Source organism: Balearica regulorum, chromosome 1 (assembly GCF_011004875.1).
Source record: "Balearica regulorum gibbericeps isolate bBalReg1 chromosome 1, bBalReg1.pri, whole genome shotgun sequence".
Classification (NCBI taxonomy): Eukaryota; Metazoa; Chordata; class Aves; order Gruiformes; family Gruidae; genus Balearica; species Balearica regulorum.
Genome location: NC_046184.1, coordinates 134,151,701 through 134,169,975, shown reverse-complemented (window position 1 = coordinate 134,169,975; position 18,275 = coordinate 134,151,701). Strand labels below are relative to the sequence as shown.

At 38.2% G+C, this 18,275-nt stretch overlaps 1 protein-coding gene and 1 long non-coding RNA gene across 6 annotated transcripts in view; one reads left to right on the top strand and one right to left on the bottom strand.

Annotated features, from left to right (window-relative positions):
• LOC142605229 (uncharacterized) overlaps positions 1–1,143 on the top strand; it is a 331,852-nt gene extending 330,709 nt beyond the window's left edge. Inside the window, exon 3 of the long non-coding RNA XR_012838953.1 lies at positions 964–1,143. This is a non-coding gene — a long non-coding RNA (uncharacterized LOC142605229). The remainder of the gene's footprint in view (positions 1–963) is intronic.
• Positions 1–18,275, bottom strand: part of CTPS2 (CTP synthase 2) — an 86,891-nt gene that overhangs the window by 39,795 nt on the left and 28,821 nt on the right. For all 5 annotated transcript variants that reach the window (XM_075775987.1, XM_075775978.1, XM_075776013.1 and 2 more), the window contains exons 9-13: positions 18,116–18,248; positions 13,828–13,916; positions 12,957–13,051; positions 12,018–12,080; positions 11,341–11,384 (exon numbers count right to left, since the gene is read on the bottom strand). In XM_075775987.1, the coding sequence (XP_075632102.1) occupies positions 11,341–11,384; positions 12,018–12,080; positions 12,957–13,051; positions 13,828–13,916; positions 18,116–18,248 (424 nt within the window). The remainder of the gene's footprint in view (positions 1–11,340; positions 11,385–12,017; positions 12,081–12,956; positions 13,052–13,827; positions 13,917–18,115; positions 18,249–18,275) is intronic.

Sequence of the window (18,275 nt, the reverse complement as noted above, 5' to 3'; positions counted from 1 at the left end):
CTCTCACTTCCATGGGAAGATGTTTCAGTAAAACTGGTTATGCTATTTTGGAATTAGGTGGCGTTCTTTAATGAACCCTTAACAAATTAACAAGGCTAACGTGCTGAATTCCTTGAACTGTGATCCCTCGAAATGCAATTCTTCTTCCATATTACTAACCATCTTACTGCTACCTCTTCAAGACAGGGAGGTGCCTTGGTACAAGTAAAGATAAGTCATATGAATACTTAAAAAAAAGTTTTGCAAATACTGTAATGTCAACAGTACACATCAGATACACCAGCTTCCTGGCACAGCTTCGAAAAGGGATAAAGCAGTAAGCATGGTGTGTTGGTTTTGCGTGGCAAGGTTTTGGTAGCGGGGGGGCTACAGGGGTGGCTTCTGTGAGAAGCTGCTAGAAGCTTCCCCTGTGTCTGATAGAGCCAATGCCAGCCGGCTCCAAGACGGACCCGCCGCTGGCCAAGGCCAAGCCAATCAGCGCCTCTGGGATAACATATTGAAGAAAGAGAAAAACAGTTAGAGAGCGCTTTTGCAGCCAGAGAGAGGAGGGAGAAGATGTAAGAACATCTGCAGACACCAAGGTCAGTGAAGAAGGAGGGGGAGGAGGTGCTCCAGGCGCCGGAGCAAGATCCCCCTGCAGCCCGTGGTGAAGACCATGGTGAGGCAGGCTGTCCCCCTGCAGCCCATGGAGGGAGGATGAGGGGGTGTAGAGATTCCACCTGCAGCCCGTGGAGGACCCCACGCTGGAGCAGGTGGAGACACCTGAAGGAGGCTGTGACCCCGTGGGAAGCCCACGCTGGAGCAAGCTCCTGGCAGGACCTGTGGATCCGTGGAGAGAGGAGCCCACGCCAGAGCAGGTTTGCTGACAGGACTTGTGACCCCGTGGGGGACCCACGCTGGAGCAGTTTGCTCCTGAAGGTCTGCACCCCATGGAGGAGACTCACGTTGGAGAAGGCCGTGAAGGACTGTCTCCCGTGAGAGGGACTCCATGCTGGAGCAGGGGAATGATGAGAGGAGTCCTCCCCCTGAGGATGAAGAAGCGGCAGAAACACCGCGTGATGAACTGACCGTAACCCCCACTCCCCGTCCCCCTGTGCCGCTGGGGGGGGCGGAGGTTGAAGCCGGGAGTGAAGTTGAGCCCGGGAAGATGGGAGGGGTGGGGGGAGGTGTTTTTAAGGTTTAGTTTTATTTCTCATTCCTCTACTCTGTTTTGCTTAGTAATAAATAAGATGAATTCCCTCTCTAAGTTCGGTCTGTTTTGCTCGTGATGATAATTAGAGAATGATCTCTCCCTGTCCTTATCTCGACCCGTACGTATTTTTTCATTGTACCTTTTCTCCCCTGTCTAAGGAAAGAGGGGAGTGATAGAGCGGCTCTGGTGGGCACCTGGCCCTCAGCCAGGGTCAACCCACCACACATGGCAAGACTACCACTGGCAGGAGTTGCAGAAAGGGAGAATTAGCAGGTGGAGAGCAGAAGCCTTAGCAGATCACCTCGTCATGCACTATTACTAAAATTTACCACCTACTAAAGGTGGAAAAGAAGATGGAAGAAGAGAAAGATGTTTGGTTTTCATTTTGTTTGCAGAAAGAAGAGGAAGAGAAAAGGACTTATGATTATCTTATTGTCATGAATGACCACAGAGTTCATGCCCCAGTTTGGTGTACAGTACTTGCCATAAGCCATACAATGCATTCTAGACCAGGACTCCCAGAGTTGCTTGCACTGCTACCACTATCTACAACAGTAGCAGTAGAGATTCTACTAGTGACAACAGTAGCAGCTCCTGACTTTCTGTTGAGCCAAAAAGCAAACACAGGAGAAAGAGTGTTTCCAGCTTCATCCCTCAGTTGGATTGGACAAAGATTTGGGGATGCCTGACCCCAGTTCTCTGACCCTCAAGTTGATGCCAAGGTTTTTCACCAAATTTGAAATCAGTGCATTTGTCCTCCCCACAACAATCTTGAAAAAGTGTCAAGAAACTTGACAGTCTTCCACGATTAAAGACCTGTAGCCTGCCATCTCCCTGCAAAATGACATCCATGTTCTTCTCATCAACCAAGTGCTTCAGGTACTATTTAAATCTGCAACACCATGAGTGCCCAGAGTGGTGAACAAGCTGTACAGTTTTGGGCACAGCGTCTCAAGCAGGATGAGAACCAACTGGAGGAAGTCAAGAAAAGGTGAGTAGATCCAAGAAGCAGGACTCCCAAAGGAAGACTAAACTAGCAAGGATTTTTGAACCAAAAAAGGAGGACAGGGATTTCTCAGATATGTTAAAGGCCATTTTAAGAAGGAAGATGATAGGTCTGTTCTCCCTGTCTGTAGAGACAGGAGAAGCAAAGGGCTTAACTGCAGCAAGGCATGTGGATGTTAGTAATATTGTAAGATAAGGAACCACACAGAATGGACCAGATAAGGAGATTGTGGAGTCCCCAATATTTAAGGCACTTAAGAATATATTAAGCAGACACCCAACATAAATATCAGTGATCCCACTCTAGGACAAAGGGAAGAATGAATTATATGATCTCTGGAGGACTCTTCTAATACTCTGACACTTTGGGAAGTGAGTACAAGCACATGCAAGAAGGCTGCTAATGCAAGGTGTATATCTACACGATTCATCTAGCAAAGCCTGCCTAGTCTTCTCAGGAAACCTCTTACTTACCTGTCATGGAACCCTAGACCCATATACCTGCAGTTCCAAAACCACTCCTTCCAACCCATCCATCTCCTACAGTCCCACAAAGCTCTTGGCTCAGAGTTATAAATGATGCAATGATGATTGATTCTCAGTAAGTAATGCACAGGAAGAAAGATCTAGAAAGTGAGCCTGGAGCTAAGCACCAAAAACTGACAACAGGAGACATCAGGCAGATTAGAAACCACATGTAGAAACCACAGTCAGAGCTAGCAACTCAGCAGTTGCAAAACCAGCAGTGTTGGGTCATGAAGCATCAACCATGGGCTGAATATCGCTCAAAACCACCCCACCGACCATCAATGGAACACAATTTCAGAACATGCAGAACATGATACTCCATTATGGAGGTGTTCCCAAGAAGGAACCATTTTTCAGAACCTTAGATTCACCTTTCCCATTTAGAATGCTGCAGTTTCTTTCCATTCACATCATGGAGTGTTTTGTTTCTTAATAACAGCAACCAAAATTTTATCTCGGAGGAAATTCATCACTCTCCTGTGCTAAGAAATAGCACAAAATTTGGAGAACTGGCTTTGGCCTTGGTGATTATCAACTCACACAAAGGGCAAGTAGCCTCTTCATATTTTATTTATCTTGATTTTTTTAAAACAAATTTATATTTACTATTTTCCAAAAATCCATTATAACAACAAATGCTACACATATCCCCATAGGAGCCTTTTTCAGGCTTCTTTGGGTGTGGTACATCTTGAAGTACAAAATAAATTTAAGAAAGAAAACCTCTCCAGGATGGCCTATGAAGACCAAGTAAACCTACATCAAGTGCAGTGGTAGATGCTGATGCCAACACATTTCAGAGATTAAAAAAAAATATTACTCATTTCTACTGCTAAAGTATTCTATTCCTTTGACTATTGAAAACACAATAGAACAAGTGCACTGACTCAATGACAAATGCTAGTTTCATAATTAGGGTGGAGCATGCAAGCAACTATAAAGGTTGCCCCAATCTGAGACTCTCACTTCTGCTGGATACATTTGAAAGCTCTGGATTTTGAGTGAGGTAAGCATAACCTAAACAGATTGGGTGTTTCAAATCTTTGAACCTAACTTAGATTATTTTTTTCCTTGGGAGAGTTGATCCAGATTTACATTAAAACAAAGAAACAAACAAAACCAATTCTTTTCATCTAAGTTAAGTATTAATCATTTCATATGGTCAGTAAACCAATGAACAGGGTGTCAGATGTATTTCAAAATTCTGACGCACAGGATTGTTATTGTCTGCTTTGTTTGCAGCTGTTCTTCAAGACAACATCTGAGAAACATGGAACATTTACTCAACGATAACCTTCTGAAGTATTTTACTCAGTATGCTTTAATGGAGGGTAGCACCAGTGCACTGTCCATTGGTGGGCTGAAAAATCTACTTCAGAATCAATTTGCACAGTACCTGAAGGTAAGTTTCACTTTAATTATAGTCACTGTGCTTGCTATGAAGTGGATAGGAAAATGGAAATACAGGCAATTACATTGCAAGGCAGATTATGGTGCTCAAATGTTTTCACTGACTCCATAAATAATCCTTAAATAAGGGTCAGCTTATAAAACTTCATTCACACTAATGAGCAGTAGCTCCAAACAGACATCTGAGTAGGGAGTTTATAACAAAGCCCTATGAAATAAAATGCAAAAATCTAAGAAGCTCTTTTATTTGGATTTTTTTATGTAAGCCAAATTTCACCTAGAATATTGCATCTGAGTCTTAGGAAATACTTTTTGTTTCAGTCCAAATAATAAATCTTGAAACTAGAAAATATATGGAAAAATCTATAAACCAAGTATATCAGTAGGACAAATTTAAAAGTAAGAGACATGAGCTAATTTCTATCTAAAATAAGTTCCCACCATCGCAAAATAAAAGAAGGTTTGCCATTCCAGAAAGATGCCAAGGAAAGAAAAGAGATACCACCAAGCCAGCGAGAGAAATACTATTTCCCATAGCTGGAAAAAAATCTAGGTTCTGATTTCATATATTTTCTCTGCCAGACCTTTCCTGAACTGGATTAGGACTCAGTTTAGATTCTTTTGCTAGACAAATCCTTAAATACTGTGTTGTGGATAGCTGACAAAAGCAATTTTTGCTAAAGGTCTGAAAGAAGTTGGCCCTCAACAGAAAAATCTAGTGTTTTGAGAACTACAGTAATCCAGTTTAGTCATTTCAGTAACGTGAAGTGGCTAATTGGAAAAAAAATATGAAACAAACTAATAAAATAGAAATTTTCCCTTAAAAAAAGTCAGAAATTAATTGCCAAAAGTTCATACAAAATGTGATGGCAAATTCAGAAATATAATTATTTTTATATTAGCTGTAGACAATTTAGCACCATACCCATTTTCCCAAATATGTGGAAATGGAAGTGGTTAGGAAAAGTAATAGTGATGTTTTCTGTCTGGATATCAGACATTTTCAAGAATCTACTCTATTTGCAGAAATACATGGCACCATAATAAATCAACATAAAAGCAGGACAGGACATTACAAAACATGCACAGACATGAAGTATGAGGAAAGAAAACATTTTAAAAATTTAAATCAAAACTGTTTTTATATTATTTAACTAGCCAGGGATGGTATAAGAATACTCACTGCATCAGGATGTTACATGCACTCTTTCCAGACTCAACAAGTAAAAGGAACTAATAGTCTAAACTAGATTTAATACAGTAGCAAGAATTTTTCAACAGTGAATACAGTATTGCTAGTAAAGAGGGGAAAAGGGGAGGGAAAGAGAATATCAGGTCCTGGTCCAAAGTCTCATGAAAGTAGCAACACGTTTTCAAATAGTGTATGCAAGGCCCAAATTAATATCTAATAAAGCAGTAGGTGGTATGCATATTCATTTTTATTGGTGACCATGTACACGCTGCAGCTATTCCACCTGCTCTGTTTCCTAAATTTCAAGTTTACCCACGAGACTGAAGTAACCTGTCTTTGTAATACTTGATACCTCTCAAATGTTTATCACATCTTTGTTAACATTTTTGGCAGGCAATAGCAGGCACTGTATTTCTAGTTTAACCAGTAAAACTGGTAGATACAACACTACCAGTAACACCTTCAAACAGCACTGACTGTTATTGCCTGCATCACTTCTTGGCAATATTCCTCATAGGAAAACAGTTGTGGCAATCTATTTATTTCTTTTTTTTTTCTTTTTTTTAATTCTTTTCCTATAAAAACAGGATTCATTCTCACTCGATAACATAATTAAATCGTTGGACAAAAATAATGATGGAAGTGTCAGCTTTGATGAGTTTGTGATGCTTGTAAAAAAGATAACTGGTACAGAACAGTAAGGCATCTGCAAGAATGAATCTCTCTACTTTGAAAGAGAAGAGCCTGGCGTTCGTGTACATTATATGTAGCCCTAAACCCACAGATTTGTTATGATTTTAAAACTTACAGAATAAAGATTTGACATATAACAAAGTATGTCTTGTATTGTGTTCCCTGCACATCCACTAGCCACACTTTTCAGCTAAGCTGCCTCACACTTAGTTCAGAACTACCTGTTTCTATTTCACACTACATTCAAGAAAGTGTCGTTTAACAAATCCTGCTCTACCTGAGCTATTATTTTGACCACAAATCAAATGGTTTCTAACACACACAAAAGGAAAGATGTACCATTCCATTTGAGGAGTGTCCCCTAGTGGATACTATCCAATACTCCTCCCAGTTCAGTTTCATCATTCACATAAGGCTACGCTTCCATACAGTAAACAGTTCAAATTTTTAAAACATGAAGTACTTATTTTCAATAACAATGTAACAATGTTAAGTATGATGACTCTAACATTATGTGTTCATTTTAAATTATATTTACATAAGTATGGACTTGTTTTGTTATGACTTTTGTAAGTAGGAATACATAACTAATATAGCAATGGAGTGATTGCTGTTACAATTAAAACATTCATTACACTTATTTGATGCAGTTTTAACCTTTTCATTGCATGATTCCCTGTGACATGTACTTTCACACCTGTAATTCATGGGCGTTATTATTTACTTTAAGAAGAAATTAGTCAAAAAGAAGAGAAATAAGAAGAATGAAAATATTGAAGACAAGTAATTCAGTGGATTAGGCACTAATCCTACTAGACAACTTGGAATTTGGGACTGAATTTTAACACTAACATCATCCATTATCTTGATAAATCAGTTAGATCTCAGAGTGACTTAAGGACTTAAAGATTCAACTTGATTGCAAAGCCTATCAAGTGCATTCAAGATCCCATACTACAGCGGTTCATTTCCCCTCCATGAAATGAGGAATAAAGTACTCCACATTGCTGATGCATGAACTGAAGCCTGAAAAATTATAATATTTAAACATGATATGAATGTTCTAACAGGCTCCTGGGCCATTCTCTTACACAAACCCTTCACAGTTGTTAAAATGTGTTATGTTTCTTGGAAGAAAATCATAATATTTACCACTTTTTTTTCTGGTTTATGAAAAAAATTTATTCTAAATTAACAATATGCTTTGATTTCAAAACTAAATATACCCCTACACATTTCCTTACTAAGCTTTGTTAGCTCTTTACACACAGAATTTTAAGAGGTGCTTTTGCATGCGTGGGACATACTTTCCTTTTCTGCTCTCAGACAACCTTAGAAATTTTTGAATTCAGTCAGGTTACTGACATCCTGAATAGGAAGTGAGCATCAAGAAACAAGCATGTCATAAGAGTGTCCCCTACTGGTAAAATTTATTTCTGCACAATTTCTTGAGTTCAGAGAAAATGCACTTATTTTAGTCAGCGCAATATCCAAAGTTTCATGATCTTACACAAGATGCAATAGGTCATGAAGAACAGCAGTCACAATTAAAATTAGCTTTTTTAAATTTAAAAAAAAAAAGTTAGAATTATTTCTGCAGTCATCTGTTTTTTTCTAGAGCAGTATTAGATGCAGTTGCAATAAAATTGACAAAGAACGTAATTAAAAAGCTCATCCAAAAAAAATAAATCTAAGTTTAATAGTAGAGGAAGATGAGGGATATGGAACAAAGCAAATAACTCTTTTGCCATCCAGTGAACCAGCTCATTAGCAGTTCACAGACAGTTCACAGTTTCCTTTTAAAGGAGTTAATTTTAAAATTAACATTTGCAACAGAAAACTCATAGTAAGCACTACTCTCAAGCTTTTACTTTTTTTTTTAACTTTTCTCAACAGCTATCTTCCTGCAAAGAACAATAACAATTTACCTAGCATTATTATCCAAAAGGCTAGAAAGTAAAGCAGAAAGCTTAAGATTATAAAATGGGAATATGACCTGCAAATAATCAACCAAGATGAGATCAAGAACTTGAGGGACTGTGATCAGTGCTCATGTATCTCCCTCATTTTCCCTGCTGAAATCAAACCTGTGTTAAAGAGGAACTGAAGCCAAAACCCTAAGGTGGTATTTTGATAGTGTAAATGGTATGGTCTGGCAAATACAGATAACTGACGTATCAGAAGACTTTTTTTTTCTTCTTCAGAGTACACATTTTTAATTTAAGCCTAAATGAAAGTATCTAATAGCAACTTCAAATCTCTCAAACACAGCTTATAAATCACAGGTTATTAATATTTTCAAATTCTAGGTTTCATTTCCTTTATGTTTTCATCACATAGATATTAAGCTTTAGGATTTTTTTCCCCTATAGTGTTTTAAAAACACAGTTTTGCGTATTCTACATTATGTCATTAACTTCATTATTTTTTTAATGCAGAGACTACTATTTTTCCCAAGGTATTTGAAATCTTAACTCTACAATACTTGCAGTCATTTACACGCCAATATAATTGATAGCAATAGTCCCCAAAAGAAGCAATACAGGGTTACACAGGGTTTCCCTCCCGTGTAGTTACTCATGGGTGCTTTTGCAGAACCCAGGTTGAGCAACATGGTTGTAATGACAGTCAGCAGAAACAAATGAACAGCCAAAACGAAACAGATACTAGCATTGCAGGCAACTCTCTACATTTGCACATTCTGTTGTGCATTCATTGTTGTTCAAAACAGAACAAGTCACAATTGCCTCATCACATAAAAACCTTTTACAACACTCAAAACTTTTTCCTAATGCAGACAACACTCTTCTATAGTACAATAATTTGTGCTATTTTAATTGAGAGATGGTTGCCAGTAACATCATTTCTTATTATTTCAGTCATCTGTTTTTCCTTTGGAAGCCTAATTCTGAGTTACATGATTACTCAACAATCTCAGATTTTATTTCTAATAAAAAAGGTTCAAATTTCCATAGATGCGGGCAAAAGGAAAGCAAAGTACACCAAGATATTTCATAGGTATTTAGAAGAAATTATCAACTTCGGTGAGTACAGTTCTGAATATTTGAATGCCTAGCAAAATAAGAAGGGACATAAGTAGCACTTATTTTATGGTTGTCCCTGAGTTCCCCTGCCAAATTACTTATTTGAACTTTTGTCTTTTTTTCCTTTTTCTTAAAAATAAAAGGAAATAGAACTACTGCCTCACCAGTGCCTTTCTTCTCCCTCTTCAGTTTCCAAAGGAGCAGGAACCAAAAGGAAAGTACACTGCTTTGGTCCTAAATTAGCACTCAGCTGAACCACACAGTGGCATCACAAGATATTATCAGTGCTGATATGGTGTTTCCAATTAACTTTCTCAGATAATGAAACATCTACATCAGTCCGACAGTTCAGAAGCTTCACTAATCTGCTTCTCTTCCAATTGTTTTTATTGATTTGTTATTATATAGAGTATCTAAACAGTTTTTAGCACAAGATGGACTCTGCTAAGACAGATTATTTAGCAGTTATAATTATTTATAGTGTAAATTTCCCTCTTGGAATGATTTACATCTGTTTCTTGCCCAGAACTGAGATGTCAAAGATCAGATTAAGATGCTGAAATATGACTGGTAATAATCAGTTTCAGAACCTTAATATCCATTATACATACTGGAAGCATACTGCTTCAATTGTAAACACTGTGTTAATCTTTTATGGCATATACATTCACTCCATTATTTTGTTCATTTTATGTCCACATAATTTTCTCTTTAATATATATACCTTACTTGCCCTTGAATGCAAACTGCAAATCACTCAGTTAATTACTTGTGGAATAAAATTTTGTCCTAGATATATTGTACTAACACACATAATTTCTGTAATAGAAGAAACCACCGCTAGGGCTGCAGCAGACAAGCATCCATATTCCTGACTTCAGCTAAGTGTGGAGCTCTGCATCCGAGCGAGCTACTGTGAACAACTCCTGGAATACCAGAGAGAAACTGGCAGTTCCAAAGGGTGACTCGTCCCCTCCTGATGATCTGACTGCATCCTGAAAAGGTATCTGAGGTGACTAGCTGAAATGCAGTCATGAGAAGTTAAATAAAACTGGCACTAAAAACAAAGATGACCCAGAATCAGTCTTCTGTACTATCCCTCTTGCTTCCCAAAAAATTTACCTTAAGCTTTCAACATCTTCCACATTTTACAACATATTACTATTATGAAATTGACCCCTCCAGAAAAAGAGAGTGTCTTCACATACAGTCAAGAAGGGTGAAGAAGAGACCTCTTACAATGTCAAAACCACAAATTTGATGTCAAATGCAAACGTTACCTTTGTTCACCTGAGGATATTTCCCAATGCCACCAAGTTCTAGCAGTAAGTCTCACACCGAAACTCTGAAGGTCTCTACCTTCAAAAGTTCAGGCTAGATTATCTCTCCTATGCATATAAACAACCTTGCAAACAGGTCAAATCCTTTAAAAAACTCTTATTTGCATGTTTCAGACTAAGATGTGAAAAAAAAAATATTTTACTTACAAATCCCAACAAAAGTCTTCCAAAGGAAATTGAAACAGAAACAGCAGGTCACTATAAGCAACCTACTTAATTTATCACTAGAACAGATATTTGTATCCCACACCAAGTTACTACTTTATTACTCACATGTAGTTTTCTGTTATTTTTCACTTTCTTAAAAACCTTCTCTTGCTGATAATTATTACGTTTTACTATTATGACAATGTGAATCTATACTCTCCTGAACTAGGAGACACCTGGAAGAATTTCACTCTAAAATTCTACCGTTGGCACATGATACAGAGAGCTCTGCCATATGCACAGCATAGAAATTGTTCTCAAAAGGAGGACTGTAGAGGGGTGTAGTGCTTATTTATACTATTTCTAGAAAGGAAAGACAATAATTTTTTGACAGCTTTCCATGTAATCCTTATCCTTTTATATACATTTATATTTTGATGATAGCTTTGTGCTACAGTTACCAGCTTTCCTTTATATTTTATTCTCTAGTAAGGCCAACTTAATCATTATTGTCTACTTCCAGCATCAGTCTACAGCCAAGGAAACTGCTAGAAAAATTACAAAAATAAAGCTAAGGCAAACCACAGAAGGAAGCAGGTGTAGGCAAGGGACTATTAAAAGAAAATATCTTTTTAAACAATACTGAATAGGGACAGCGGACACCTCTTCATGTCCTACCATGTAAAAATATAGATAGACTGTAACTTACACAGAGGTAACTCCCTTTTTAACAAAAGATGTATGTTCACAAAACATATGCAAGGAAAAAAAAAAAAGATCAGTACTTACAACAGGGTTTTTTGTGTCTGGGTCAAATTCTGTAGAATTTGCATCTGAAACAGAAGTTCAAAACAAACAGAGTACATTTCCATTGGTCTACATGCACTACAAACTCCTAACAGTTCTGTGGCATTTTAGGGCTTGTCTGCATTTAAGCTACAATTGTGTATGTTGAAACACATACTGCATCACTTTTGAAGCAACTACAAGCAGCATATGACCTGTTACACACACTCCCTTTCCTACTTCCCAAAACCTTTTCCTCTCAGCTCTTAGTGGTAGAAATTTATTGGTGAGCTAAACCTGTTCATACTACTACTACTACTGCAATGGCTATGGTTTGGCTACTCCAACTAATGAAAACAAGTGAGGAAACCACTTCTCACTTTTTACTCCTCACCGCCTGCACACTCCAGAAAGACACTACAGAGGTGAACTGACAGCACACTTTCTCCTACACCCCTTAGAACAAGAAGCAGGTTTCAAGCAATCTGCACAATAGGAGTTCCTACTCCCTTGCACAGAAAGGTAGCACATGGTGCTTAGCTGAAAATGATCATGTTGCAAGAGCCAAGTACCTAATGATCATCGGATCTACATAATAGTTCTAATAATAGATACACATTTCACATACAGAATAAAATTTCTTTAAGCAAATCACATTCACACTAGTATACTAAGCTCACCTTTCCAATTCAAATGGTTTCTTGCAAATTCCACAACTGCTAATTGCATTCCCAGGCAAACTCCTAGAAGAGAAAGCAAAAACCCTGGAATTTACCAGGACAAAGAGCAGGATTGACAAAGCACTTGCTGTTCTGTCTTAAACTTGACTGCTTAGAAATCTTGGTACCCAGTGTATATGCACAGACTTACCAAAAAGCTAAAACAAAAATGGCTGCTCAACATAAAACTCACTCTTCAAACTTGGCATGCTGTAAATACACGTGACACAATTATGTGCTTTAAGCCCTTTCAGAAATATTTTTTCCTCCCATCTATTTTACCAATTAAAAAAAATGAAGTAAAGACAAAGAGAAGCTGAAAGCCTGTGTATATCCAGATTCAAATTTTGCTTTGGCAATTATTCAAAGTAGTCACTTATAAAATTGTAAGAAATGTGGAGTAGGAACCAAAGCTTCAGAGGCACTTACACAAACAGCACTTAGCTTATAGGCCAGGTGGCACCTTTGGACTTTACCATAATAAAATATACCAATAAATCAACAAAAATTATTTAATACAGCAAATGTGTCCAAAGACATCTATGTTTTCTGCACGCTGATTAAGATCTATAATGATGCTGATTTAATTACAATGAGAAGCAAAGATTCTACACATAAATACAGCAAATATTTATGTGCTATGAATATAGCAAATAAAACCTTTGGAGCAGGGGTAGTCTTTTTCTTCCTTCCCTTATACAGCAGATGCAGTACATCACTATGACCCTGGGCATTATTTACAAGGCAAATACTCACAACAGCACACACACTTCCCTAAGACAGGATCCTTCCCTAGTGTGTGTTTGTTGGGTTTTGGTGGGGTTTTTTTAAATAGCTTGTTATCAATTAGCTTGCTATACACCTCCAAAACACAATAATTTCTGACTCTAATGATCTTACCAAGAAAAGGTTTCTTCTTTGTTCTTGCCCAAGAGATGGCTTGGAGTTTGCCTTCTGTTCCCCTAATTCCAAACCCTCCAGGGACCAGAATGCCACTGTAATGACAGCCATATATAAAGCAACCAACACAGAGAATCGAGCCAGGAAAGGAAGTCCATACAAACTGAAGAAAGACTTTTGAGGTTATAACAAAGCAAGCACAATGCACGAAAGGCATGTTTTGTATGACTATTCAGAACACACAGACTTTAACTCTAAATTTGGAGATTTGCCTCATCTACCCACCCCAACTCTCATCTGACCAACCTCATGCTTCACAGTGAAATTCCTACTGCTTAAATACATATTGCTAGAATAAACTAGCTACATATTCTCAACTCTAGGATCTTCACACCAAAAATTTATGTCTAAGTAATACTGAAGAAATGAATGCATTTTGACAACAAACAACATACCTTTACAAATACAAACCAAAATCCCGGCAATCATTCTTAACAGAGACATTTGCAGAGTGTCACCACATTTACTAAGTTTTTATCTAACTACCTTTCACTATAATGCATGTTGACAAAGAAAAATCTTTGACAACTGACCTGCACTGTAAAGACAGTCTAGCTATCCATACAAAAAAAAACAACAAACCAAACCAACCCAAAAACTGCAACTTGTCTAAAGAAATTAAAGCAAAGTTTAAGGATATAGGTTGATACTATACTTGGCTGAAGCTCATCACCAACCATGCACATTTATCCCTTTACATAAGCAACAGAAGTCTGGATGCACTAAGAAATGATTTACTCAATCATTCTTCGCCACATGAAATAAATATCACGGTCTGCGTTTGGGATACAGAATACCCAATGCCACTTACTCTGCTTTGCACAGTTTGTGCCATGCCTGGTGATATTTCACTGAGTTCTCCACTTCTGTAGAACGTTCAAGTTCTGTTGAATCTATGTACTAATAAAGAAAAATATGCAATAAAATAGTCATTTCTTCCACAGAAAGAGCAGCATACACTATATAACCAACTTTTTAATAGCATTAAAACAAACCTAGTAGAGTTTCAAATGAATTTCCCAATAAACCTGTAACAACTTCACTGAAGACCCAGTATTTGTTCTGAAGACCCAGTGTTTGCTCTAGTTGCAGTAATCCATGCCCCTTTCTTTGCACGTAGCTCCAAAGCTCTGCCTGCCTCCAGTCCTCCAAGTAATCACACTTGGTAGAATGCTCCATAGCTGTGTACCCACGTTTTCTCCTATGAAAATCAGGGCACCAATCAAGGGGTGGTGCTGACCTTATCCTGGCATCCAAATGAGATGTGGCCAGGGTGTTCACTTTCCTAGCTTTTGGGTGTTGCAGTTTATCTAATCTTATCACAGACTGGATAAACCTGCATTGCATAGCCTGTGAGAAAAGCATTCCTGGGGATTGAAGTGAAAGCACCAACTGTAGAAAGAGAGGCAGACTCATTATCTATGTCCTACTAGAAATACCGCATTAGAATCTCAACTGCCATTAATAAGCATGGCTCCTGAAGTACCACTAGACCAAATGAGTGAGGTGGCTATGTACTGCACTGGGGACAAAAGATAAGAGTTTGATTCTTGGTTTTGTCAGTCTGTTTCTCAGAATAACATAATTATTAGCATCCTGCTGTACAGTCCATCCCCCATAAAAATGAGATCATCTGAAATGACCAAACTCATTTGTGTGCAGAGAAATGAAACCAACAAGAAGATTGCTGAAACTTTTCCAGATAAGATCACCTCCTAGCAAACATTTTCTACTTTTTCCACACTCCAGAAGGCATAAAAAATACAACAGAAAAATAATTACTTATGAATGTTGTTATTCTATACTAGTAGAATACTATAGGATAAAGTAAAAGGACACTTTATCATGCTGGGAGGTTGGAGAGAGAAACTAATTACAATTGAAGTTAATTGTGGTTTCCTTTCCAAACATATTGAGCCAGCACATTTATCCCTTCAAGCAGCATCAACATTTCATCATTCAGATACGTGGATGCTAGGTTAGGAGCTGGATGACTCATACAATATTAAGCAGTTCCTTCAGAACACAGGATTATACAGAGAGCCTTTGGACAAAAGCACTAAAAAGGAGATTAGCACATGCAGGTAAGTACAGTGGAGCCCTTGTCTGTTAACAGTTCAGCACCACACTGGAACTCCAGCAATCATTGATTCACATGCTCGTTAATGCAAAAGCTCCACCGAACTTAACACTAGCTGCACACAAATCTAACTGCACATTTGCAGACTTGGCACCTTTCACTTTTTTGCCAAAAGCAAAGTTATTTTACATACCTCAAAAATTTCCCAGTATATAGCTGCCAGTATGAAACACTATTTAGAGTGACAGAATTATGTGGGTCAAAAAGGGCTTTGGGAGGTCTCCAGCCCAACCCCCTGCTCAAAGCAGGTAAATTAGAGCAGGTTGCTCAGGGCAATTTCCAGCCAGGATCTGAAAATCTCCAGGGATTAATTCTGGCTGTTCCCACTTTGTTTTTCATACACACACAAACAACATTTTGGAGTATTTGCTCCATAATCTTCCCAGGGAATGAGGTGAGGCTGACCACCTGCCATTTCCCCAGATCCTCTTTTTTGCCTTTTTTGAAGATTGGTGCAACATTTCCCCTTTTCTAGTCATCAAGAACATCTCCCAGTTGCCGTGACCCTTCAAAGCTGATGGGAGAGTGGCCTCGCAATGACACCAGCCAGCTTCCTCAGCACTCTGGGATGCATTTTGTCTGGTCCCATGGACTTGTGTATGTCCAACTGCTCTGAGTACTTACCAACTATATCTGTATGTATATCATGGAAGAAAACTTATCGTGGAGGAAAGCTTATCTATTTCCTATAAATATAATTTTTTTTTCTCCATGATACCTCCTCCCCTTTCCCTTCAAGGGAAAGGAGACCGCTTAAGCCTCAAAACATAAGCTCGCTCCTCCCTAAGCTGAGTTTCTGGTGGTTGTTTTGTTTGGGGTTTTTCCCTACATTTTCCATGATACCCACCAATTGGTGGCTTAGTCACATAAACACATAAAGTTTACTTGAATTCTGCGTAGTCCTTATCATTTCAGAGATACTTTTTAGCAGTGAACACTATGCATAATTCCTCAGTATGTCAAAAAATATTTCCTCTTATTAAACATGAAGTTATTTTGTTTTCTTGAGTGGTTCCCTAGCTGTTTTACATGATAGGTAGCAACCAGTTCTCTGTCTCTATACTATTCAACATTCAGCATACCTTACAGAAGACAAAAGGAGAAGGACACTAAGATAAGCAGTTTCTGGGTTTTTTTTCCTTTCCTCTTGATAGAAAGGGCCTCTTCCCCCTCCCCAGAGAATACATCAACCAACTTCTCTCAGTAAAGAAGTCCTACAGAAAAAATAGTTCAGATTTGCTTTTTTTTGTGCATTTCTGCATGCCTCCCCTACTTGAAAAGGTTCTGGGATGACATCAACAATGAGAAGCAAGAGATGAAGGATTTGCAGCTGACTGATGGGCCTGACAAGCAGCAGAATGATACTGTGAGAAAACAACAGGGTGACTTCAGAGCCCACAACAGCACAAGCCACAGTGAAAAGCACATTCCACATCATCAGACACTGTTGCAACTACCTCACCATCTGATTTACAGTCCATCAGAACCAAGCAGTGATGGAGGGTACAAAACATAATTGGTTATCTTGGTACAGGGCTAGTCACCTTCTCCACCAAGTCACTGAAAACACCTTCATTCCTGGTCACCTGTGCTCTCAAGCAAACAGAAGTATGTCACCACATTTCTGGTATGAGAAATTCCTTCTTTAGTACTCAGCGTTCATGGTTTAGGGAACTTGTCTTCTCCCAAATGATACTGAAAATATCACTGTAAACAAGACTCCCATGTATTCATCACTCTGTGCTTCATTAAAGAAACTTCTGCTTGTTCTAGGTGCTCCCATTGCTTCTTTCTAGGGTAGATGGACTGAGACAACAGGATGGTGGCTATGTCTTTGGGCTGCTGCCTTTAGCGACCTGTTAAACTATCCCGGATATTAATGACCTTCCTCGTCAAAAAAGTGGTTAGTTCCAGTGAGAAACTTTCTAGAGTTGAGTGAAACAGCCTTGCACAAGCATTATCTAAGCAAACCATGCATAGCTTTTGACACACAGAAATTTTCACTCTCTATCTTCTGGTTTTTATATCACAAAAAAGGAAATGATCAACAAAGGTCACAGGGTTCAGCAACTTTCAACAGTGACCAAAGTGCAGAGACAGGCAGAGACCAAAACCTACTGAGTGCAGTACAGCCTGCAACTGCCTACTTTGATCAATTTATCTTCTATAATTCAATTAATCACTCTAAAGCAGTGTGCCATTGCTGATACTTTGCAATCATTTATTACTGTTTTGCTACTGCAAGTAGCTAAACTGTCCTCTGTACCCATTAAGTGATAATAACATATGCTTGCACACTGCTTCTCTGCCCCAGACTTGCCATCCATAGCAACAAAACTCAGCAATGGAAGCTGATATTCCACCAGTGAGAAAGGTGATAACAGTTTTTCCCTATGTAGTTCAACTTTCTATTCTCATTAAAATGAGACAAATTAGATCCCTAAATAGTCCTTTATTCAAGGAACTACTATCTTTGAGAAACTAAGTTTATGGCCCGATTCTCATACCATTAGAATCCTGCTAAAGATAAAATGGACAGCTCTAAAAATATTAACTGAAGAGCAACAGCTTCTAGCAGTGGATTTTAAAAAAGAAACTAAACTGCTTTCCAAATTATCTATTTTCTCCTGTCTTTAAGCTAATCTCATTAACATAAACAGTCTCATGAGAAAAAGTGAAACCTATCTTTGATAGTAAATATAAATTTGCAGGTAAAGTCTACTTTTTCATCAGATCCAGTTTTGGGTAATTGCAGCATTCCTTTCAGACAAGTTTTGTTCCAAATAAAATAACTAAATCTGGAAACGCTTCTTTTAAAAAAACTGACATGCTTGGCCAGTCTGTATTTATCTGCATAATTCATTTGCTAATTTCCACATGAATTAAAACTGCCTCACAGGATGAGAACTAGCAGAGTATATTCAAAGTATTCCTGAAAGCGAAATCCAGAAATCCTCACCATTAAATCCAGTTTGTGATTAATTGCCAGCGCAGAGTGTTCCAGAGCCTTGAAAACAGATGCATAGCAATCACTTAATTTTGTGTACTTGCCAACGAGAGCTATGGAACACACCTTCAGCAACCTTTCGTATCTGTCAAAACCAATTTTTTCAGTTATT